This window comes from Oncorhynchus keta, chromosome 1, assembly GCF_023373465.1.
Source record: "Oncorhynchus keta strain PuntledgeMale-10-30-2019 chromosome 1, Oket_V2, whole genome shotgun sequence".
NCBI lineage: Eukaryota > Metazoa > Chordata > Actinopteri > Salmoniformes > Salmonidae > Oncorhynchus > Oncorhynchus keta.
The window spans coordinates 7,970,597-7,979,278 of NC_068421.1; the positions used below are offsets into that span (position 1 = coordinate 7,970,597).

At 41.1% G+C, this 8,682-nt stretch overlaps 1 protein-coding gene across 50 annotated transcripts; it reads right to left on the reverse strand.

Moving 5' to 3' along the window:
- Nucleotides 1-1,208: 1,208 nt before the first annotated feature.
- LOC118376726 (intraflagellar transport protein 20 homolog) lies at nucleotides 1,209-8,373 on the reverse strand. 50 transcript variants are annotated; one of them, XM_052483323.1, is made up of 10 exons: nucleotides 8,222-8,373; nucleotides 4,680-4,850; nucleotides 4,127-4,212; nucleotides 3,675-3,778; nucleotides 2,842-3,392; nucleotides 2,694-2,765; nucleotides 2,419-2,494; nucleotides 2,343-2,380; nucleotides 2,192-2,267; nucleotides 1,209-2,145 (listed from the first exon to the last, which is right to left on the reverse strand). In XM_052483323.1, exons 2-5 carry the CDS (start codon nucleotides 4,804-4,806, stop codon nucleotides 3,311-3,313), a joined length of 399 nt encoding a protein of 132 aa, XP_052339283.1. In that variant the 5' UTR covers nucleotides 4,807-4,850; nucleotides 8,222-8,373; the 3' UTR covers nucleotides 1,209-2,145; nucleotides 2,192-2,267; nucleotides 2,343-2,380; nucleotides 2,419-2,494; nucleotides 2,694-2,765; nucleotides 2,842-3,310. The 50 variants fall into 50 exon arrangements, with proteins under 50 accessions (XP_052339283.1, XP_052339199.1, XP_052339050.1 ...); XM_052483239.1 differs by having other exon boundaries at nucleotides 2,192-2,229; nucleotides 2,305-2,380; XM_052483090.1 differs by having other exon boundaries at nucleotides 2,305-2,380.
- Between the last annotated feature and the right edge of the window lie 309 nt (nucleotides 8,374-8,682).

Genomic DNA, 8,682 nt, shown 5'->3' on the forward strand with positions numbered 1-8,682 from the left:
GACTATACAGGTGGATTACTAGTCTGACTGGACCGGTGGATTACTAGTCTGATTGACTGTACAGGTGGATTACTAGTCTGATTGACTGTACAGGTGGATTACTAGTCTGATTGACTGTACAGGTGGATTACTAGTCTGATTGACTGTACAGGTGGATTACTAGTTTGATTGACTATACAGGTGGATTACTAGTCTGACTGGACCGGTGGATTACTAGTCTGATTGACTGTACAGGTGGATTACTAGTCTGATTGACTGGACAGGTGGATTACTAGTCCGATTGACTGGACAGGTGGATTACTAGTCTGATTGTACAGGTGGATTACTAGTCTGATTGACTGTACAGGTGGATTACTAGTCTGATTGACTATACAGGTGGATTGCTAGTCTGATTGACTGTACAGGTGGATTACTAGTCTGACTGTACAGGTGGATTACTAGTCTGATTGTACAGGTGGATTACTAGTCTGACTGTACAGGTGGATTACTAGTCTGATTGACTATACAGGTGGATTACTAGTCTGATTGACTGTACAGGTGGATTACTAGTCTGATTGACTGGACAGGTGGATTACTAGTCTGATTGACTGTACAGGTGGATTACTAGTCTGATTGACTATACAGGTGGATTACTAGTCTGACTGCACAGGTGGATTACTAGTCTGATTGACTGTACAGGTGGATTACTAGTCTGATTGACTGGACAGGTGGATTACTAGTCCGATTGACTGGACAGGTGGATTACTAGTCTGATTGACTGTACAGGTGGATTGCTAGTCTGATTGACTGTACAGGTGGATTACTAGTCTGACTGTACAGGTGGATTACTGGTCTGATTGACTGTACAGGTGGATTACTAGTCTGATTGACTGTACAGGTGGATTACTAGTCTGACTGTACAGGTGGATTACTAGTCTGACTGTACAGGTGGATTACTAGTCTGACTGTACAGGTGGATTACTAGTCTGATTGACTGTACAGGTGGATTACTAGTCTGATTGCCAATCTCAAAGTATGACACCACTGTCTATCCATCCAGGCAATCATCCCTCTAATCTAGACTATAGTACACATGTTCAGAGTGATTTTTTTCCTTCTCAAGTGATGAATTATCAGTTGGTACATTTATATAAAACATTCTTCATAAGAATTGAAACGTTTTATAATCTGCACACAGATGAGCAATAGTCAATAATGTTGACACCAAGAGAATCAAAATATCCATTTTATTCAAGTGTACCTCATCTATTGATGAAGTAGGTCTATTAACCTTTAACATAGATAAGATGAATGCAGAGAATGAGAATTTTTGATAATTTCTGGATATATATTATAGATATATACTGTAAACATAAAACGATGAATATACCTTTCGAATATACTCAGTGTTTAGTTATAAAAACTGGCCTGAAATTCCAATAAGGCACCTGGGGGGAAAATGTTCTGGTGTGGTCCCACAGACAACGGTGAAATGATCAGATAAAACACGAACACAACTTATTCGTACCTTAGATGTAAACAAACAAAGTTAAGATGACAACAGGGAGGGGGGTGTACAGTCAACACAGCAAAAAATAAATATTTTTCCCTCTTAATCATTAAATTATTTACAGTAACATGCAAAAACATTTTTATTTTATTTTTTATTTTACTAGGCAAGTCAGTTGAGAACAAATTCTTATTTTCAATATACCGTACTTAGAGGTGTTTACCTTCCCTACAAGTGGAAGACAATCTATACATAGTAATTCCTTTAATATAAACAGTATAAATCCATTCCTTTGTGTATATAAATAGCTTTCTTCCAACATTTGCTTGTCTGACGTACTGTAGTGGTGTGAAAGTCGCTCTGGATAAGAGCGTCTGCTAAATGACTTAAATGTAATGTAATGAAAGGTATGAAGACTACAGAGTCTCAGGTTCTAATTACATGCAAGCGTTCAACACCTAAAATGATAAATAAATGTATAAGTGGGAAAGGAGGGTTGTCACTTCAGACACCTGTATAACTGGGTTGGGTTGTCACTTCAGACACCTGTATAACTGGGTTGGGTTGTCACTTCAGACACCTGTATAACTGGGAAAGGAGGGTTGTCACTTCAGACACCTGTATAACTGGGAAAGTAGGGTTGTCACTTCAGACACCTGTATAACTGGGAAAGTAGGGTTGTCACTTCCAGACACCAGACACCTGTATAACTGGGAAAGGAAGGTTGTCACTTCAGACACCTGTATAACTGGGAAAGGAAGGTTGTCACTTCAGACACCTGTATAACTGGGAAAGAGGGTTGTCACTTCAGACACCTGTATAACTGGGAAAGTAGGGTTGTCACTTCAGACACCTGTATAACTGGGAAAGGAAGGTTGTCACTTCAGACACCTGTATAACTGGGAAAGTAGGGTTGTCACTTCAGACACCTGTATAACTGGGAAAGGAAGGTTGTCACTTCAGACACCTGTATAACTGGGAAAGGAGGGTTGTCACTTCAGACACCTGTATAACTGGGAAAGGAAGGTTGTCACTTAATAATAATAATAATATATGCCATTTAGCAGACGCTTTTATCCAAAGCGACTTACAGTCATGTGTGCATACATTCTACGTATGGGTGGTCCCGGGGATCGAACCCGCTACCCTGGCGTTACAAGCGCCATGCTCTACCAACTGAGCTACAGAAACACACTTCAGACACCTGTATAACTGGGAAAGTAGGGTTGTCACTTCAGACACCTGTATAACTGGGTTGGGTTGTCACTTCAGACACCTGTATAACTGGGAAAGTAGGGTTGTCACTTCAGACACCTGTATAACTGGGAAAGTAGGGTTGTCACTTCAGACACCTGTATAACTGGGTTGGGTTGTCACTTCAGACACCTGTATAACTGGGAAAGGAGGGTTGTCACTTCAGACACCTGTATAACTGGGAAAGTAGGGTTGTCACTTCAGACACCTGTATAACTGGGAAAGTAGGGTTGTCACTTCAGACACCTGTATAACTGGGAAAGGAAGGTTGTCACTTCAGACACCTGCTAGTGAAAAAAACAGCATGCTGTTTTGCTGTAAAAGACTGGTGACAAGTTACTTCTAAACGTTGCATGTAGACCGTCTCACTGTCTAAGCAAAAAAAACACGTCTGGATTTAGTTGGAGCAGTTTTGGATTGCTTGTGTGGGGGTGTAAGAAAGGTTATTGTGTTCAGATGAGCGATTGGCGTGAACCCATAGTGTAGTGGACCCATAGAAAATAATACAGGCACCCTGGAAACATGGTCACAAACGCACACTAATACTGCGGGCCTTCAATACACTCCTTATTTCTGTAGAATGAACTGGTCAATGAACTCATTCTGCTCAGCCTCCACCTTGGAGAGAGCTTCGTACTCGATACGATATCTGGAATAGATTAAAACAAACTTAGTTAAATCCCAGGTGACTGACTGACTGACTAAATAACTAACTGACTGACTGACTAAATAACTAACTAACTGACTGACTAAATAACTAACTGACTGACTAAATAACTAACTGACTAACTAACTGACTAAACTGACTAAACTGACTAAACTAATTGACTTTAAGGTCAACCCTTGAGAATGAGACACTAACTGACAAGATTCTCATTGTTATCGATTTCACAAGGAGATTTGAGGTGAAATGAGTTTCAAGTCTTCTTACCTCTCCAGCTGCAGCTTCTTCTCTGCTATCAGGGCCTGGAGCTGCTGTTGCTGGGCCTCCCTCTGCTTGGCCACAGACTTCAACAGGTTCCTGGCTCCAATAGCCTGGGAGAAGGAAGGCAGGGCAGCAGCATGTTGTTCACCCAGATAAGATGCCCTCAGTCATTCCCACAGAAAAGTGCAACAAGTCAAATCAAATTTATTTATATAGCCCTTCGTACATCAGCTGATATCTCAAAGTGCTGTACAGAAACCCAGCCTAAAACCCCAAACAGCAAACAACGCAGGTGTAAAAACAAGTGTACTTAGTGGCCGAGCGGGCTCGCAGTCAAAGTCCACTGAAGGAGTGAACAACAAGCATCTAATATCTGTGTGTGTGTGTGTGTGTCTGAGCCCTGTGAAGATGAACTAAGAAACTCACAACACTTAAAAAGAGCCAACGCAGACCCTTACCTTCATCTTTTCAGTCTCTGCCTCTTTCGCCAATTCATCCACCAGCTCGATGAGACCACCCACTATCTTCTGAAACTGGCCCATTTCTGTGTATTGAACAAATACACTAGAATTAATAATAGCCTATATGCGCTAATTAGGGGGCAACAACATTTGAAGAAAACAGTTTTGAACATTAGGATGAGATGCGAGTGGACATCTCCACTGTTCTTTACAAAAAAACAATATTCTATGCAAATTACAGAACTGAACCACAATCTTCCATACCATACCCTATTCCCTGGGCACTACTTTTTTCCCCCTCAGGGCCCACTATACGCGTTGGACTAGTAACCGCAAGGTTACAAGTTCAAATCCCCGAGCTGACAAGGTACAAATCTGTCGTTCTGCCCCTGAACAGGCAGTTAACCCACTGTTCCTAGGCCGTCATTGAAAATAAGAATTTGTTCTTAACCGACTTGCCTGGTTAAATACAGGTCAAATAAATAATTAATTAAATAAGTAGGGAATATGGTGCCATTTGGGACACAGCACAGAAGCTAAATGCTCTTACTGTCAACAAAGTCTTCACACTCCTCCTTGAGCTCCCTGGTCTTCTGGTCCACCTCTGGTTCCAGCACCCGCAGCTTGTTGAGTTCATCAAAATGAAGACCAGCTTCAGCCAACGGGTCTTTCGCCATGGCAACAAGACCTGTCCCCAAGAGCTGGGTTATAGATTAGGGGGCTGGAAAAACAATTGCTTGAACACCAATGATTATATGGATGTTTTATTTATTTAACCTTGTATTTTATCCTGCATCTTAATCTAGTCTAAAAGAGGTTTCCTGTCCTCATCTCTCACTAATCTGCACTGATCTAAGAGGGCGGAATAGGTGAAAGATAACTTGGGGATGTGTATTATTTTGGGTCAGATGTGTCACAGTAGTAGTATAGTAATGCACATGCCCCGCCCACCTGAGGATCTATATTTTTCCCAGACATCCATTTCCTGTGTCGGAGGCGTGCAACATCTTGCCATTAAAATCTTTCTGGATTGAGCGCTTTCATTTCACTCCTTCATACTCTTGCTTGTGCCCGTCATGTTATTCCACCGTTAACATTACGACCGCGGAAATGGTTTGTAATGACCGGTCAAACACACCTGAACCCAACGGGGATACATCATCTTTCCGTTGATTCCATAAGAAGGTTTTAGCTTCGTCAGGGATTTAAAAAAGCACCGCCTCAACACTTAGCATCACAAGCATTTTTGCTACAACCGCAATACCATCTGCTTTGTATGCGACCAATAACATTTTATTTCAGAAAGACCGATGGGTGTTCTTTTGAAGAAGAAGAATTTGTTAAAAAGTTATAATTTAATCGAGTTGAAATGTTTACAAATGAGATGCGCTGAAATGAAAGAAACATTAAAAAACATTGCCACAGAACCTCTCCTCTTTCCAAATATCTAATGTATATAACAATATGTAAATATTAATAGTGTGTAAACAGTATTTGTTGTCTCTAGGCATCTTTCCAACTCATTTTAATGTAATATCTTATGTTGTTCGAGTCTATAACTGCATGGGCATTAGCTAATGGGGATCCTAATAAACGAAGCCACACAACAGTAATTAATGAGGCTGTCTAGAAAGCGCAGGTGAGTGCACGTTGTGCACGTTGTGTAGACAGGAAAAAAAAAAAGTGTTTGATTGTTGCAGCCCTGTTCCGCCCCTTTATGTTAACTTATTCATATATGCAAATATGCCTGGTGTATTTATGCAAATGAGGCACATACAGTGCATTCGGAAAGTTCTGACCTCTTTACCTTTTCCACATTGTTACACTACTGCCTTATTCTAAAACGTATTAAATATCCCCCCCCCAATCAATCCACACACAACATCCCATAATTACAAAGCAAAAAAAGAGGTTTAGTTATTTATGCTAAATTCGGTTTTTAAATGATAAAATCTAACTTTTACATAAGTATTTACTTATGTACCCTTTACTCCATATTTTGTTTTAGCACCTTTGGCAGAGTCTACAGCCTGGAGTCTTCTTGGGTTTGACACTACAAGCTTGGTTCACCTGTATTTGGAGAGTTTCTCCCCATTCTTCTCTGCAGATCCTCTCAAGCTCTGTCAGGTTGGATGGGGAGTGTTTCTTCACAGCTATTTCAGGTCCTTCTGTAGCTCTGGTCCTTCTGTAGCTCAGTTGGTAGAGCATGGCACTTGTAACGCCAGGGTAGTGGGTTCGATTCCCGGGACCACCCATACGTAGAATGTATGCACACATGACTGTAAGTCGCTTTGGATTAAAGCGTCTGCTAAATGGCATATATATATAAATATATATCTACTGTCTCTGTTATATTATGTCAGACCAGCTATATCTACTGTCCAGAAGCTACTCCTGCATTGTCTTGGCTGTGTGCTTACGGTCGTTGTCCTGTTGGAAGGTGAACCGTCGCCCCAGTCTAAGGTCCTGAGTGCTCTGGAGCAGGTGTTCATCAAGAATCTATCCGTTCATCTTTCCCTCGATCCTGACTAGTCGCTCTGACCCTGCTACTGAAAAACATCCCCACAGCATGATGCTGACTCCACCATGCTTCACCGTAGAGATGGTGCCAGACATCATGCTTGGCATTCAGGTTAAGTAGTTCAATCTTGGTTTCATCAGACCAAAGAATCTTGTTTCTCATGGTCTGAGAGTACGTAAAGGTGCCTTTTGGCAAGCTCAAAACGGCCGTCATGTGCTTTTCACTGAGGAGTGGCTTCAGTCTGGCCACTCTACCATAAAGACCTGATTGGTGGAGTGCTGCAGAGATGGTTGACCTTCTGGAAGGTCCTCCCATCTCCACAGAGGAACTCTGGAGCTCTATCAGAGTGACCATCGGGTTCTTGGTCACCTCCCTGACCAAGGCCCTTCTCCCCCGATTGCTCAGTTTGTCCGGGCGGCCAGCTCTAGGAAGAGTCTTGGTGGTTCCAAACTTCTTCCATTTAAGAATGATGGAGGCCACTGTGTTCTTGGGGACCTTCAATGCTGCAGAAATGTTTTGCTACCCTTCCCCAGATCTGTGCCTCGACACAATCCTGTCTCCGAGCTCTACAGACAATTCCTTTGACTTGGTGGGTTGTTTTTTAAAATGTATCTGACAACTGTGGAACCTTATACACACAGAGTGGTGTGTGCATTTCCAAATCATGTCCAATCAATTATGAGGTATTGTGTGTAGATTGAGGGGGGGATATTCAATCTATCCCAGAATAAGGTTATATAACAAAATGTAGATCTGAATACTTTCCAAATGCACTGTAACCATCTTTATTTTAACACAGAGGTATAAAAAGGTGAAAACCCTGATACAATAAGAAAATAAGAGTGCATTCTAAAAAATAAAGTGACATTTTACAATAAATGAAATACCTGAATTTCCACCAAAAATTCATGAATATTCATTATTTTTCCGTGCCAGTAAAATGTGCTATAATTCAGTAAATATATATATATTCTAAAAGTTTGGAGTATCTTCATCCATTGTCCAACTATTGCATTTATTCACAAATTGTTTTTTTTACCGTTTAACTATTTATGACCGCTGCTACATTAGTAAACGCGAAGAGTAGGTGACAAGAGAGAATGCCTGTTAGGAAAATAGTTTACAATAACAAAAAAAAAAAACATACTATTTGATTCTGTGACCTTTGACTAATCAATAGCAACATATCTGATATCAATTAGTTACGAATTAGTTGGCACACATGCAATCCCCGTTAATCAGTACCAGCCAGCTGCTACTTTGGCAATATTATGGAGGAGGATTAACGTTAGTTAGGCAACGCCGGTTCTTCAATGCGGTCTTGCTACTTAGTTAACTATCTTTTAATAGCTCATTAACGTTAGCTGGCTATCTCACAGCTTGCTCCGATTGCCCTTATCGGACTGTCCTGTTGTGGGCAAAATAGCGAGTAGAGGCCGGTAACATTAGTGAACTGTTTCATTTAGCAGACCAGCTATTAGCCGAGCGTGAGTTGCTAACTACAATCTGTACAAATCATCTAATTATTATTGTTTACAAGTGAGAACTCTTAAAGTCAGTCATTCACTTACCTTAAATGTATTTAAACGTAATATCAACGTGGCATATAATCCACAGTACACTTCGGCTGCCAGGGAACAGTTGTGTTTGTCCAACGAGTGTAACTTCCGGTAGGGAGGGGAAGGAGTGTATGATGGGAATTGTAGTACACAAGCATTATTTGTAGTAAAACTAGTCGTGCGGCGGACAGGGTAACAAGCGAGACCGTGGATGGTGGTTTGAAAAGCGCGCTTGTTAGAAATGGAAAAGGGTCGTGGTCGCTTTTGATGAAGAAGAACATCAAGACGAAGCAGCTACTTTATAAGTTTGATGCACTGTTGAGCTCTTACATCCCGAGGGGTTTTGTGCTGATTGTACGGAGATTGTGACAGTCTATTAAATGGCGTCCCTTGAGAAGGCAAGATGTAACGTTATGTCAGAATAAATCAAATCAAATCAAATTTATTTATATAGCCCTTCGTACATCAGCTGA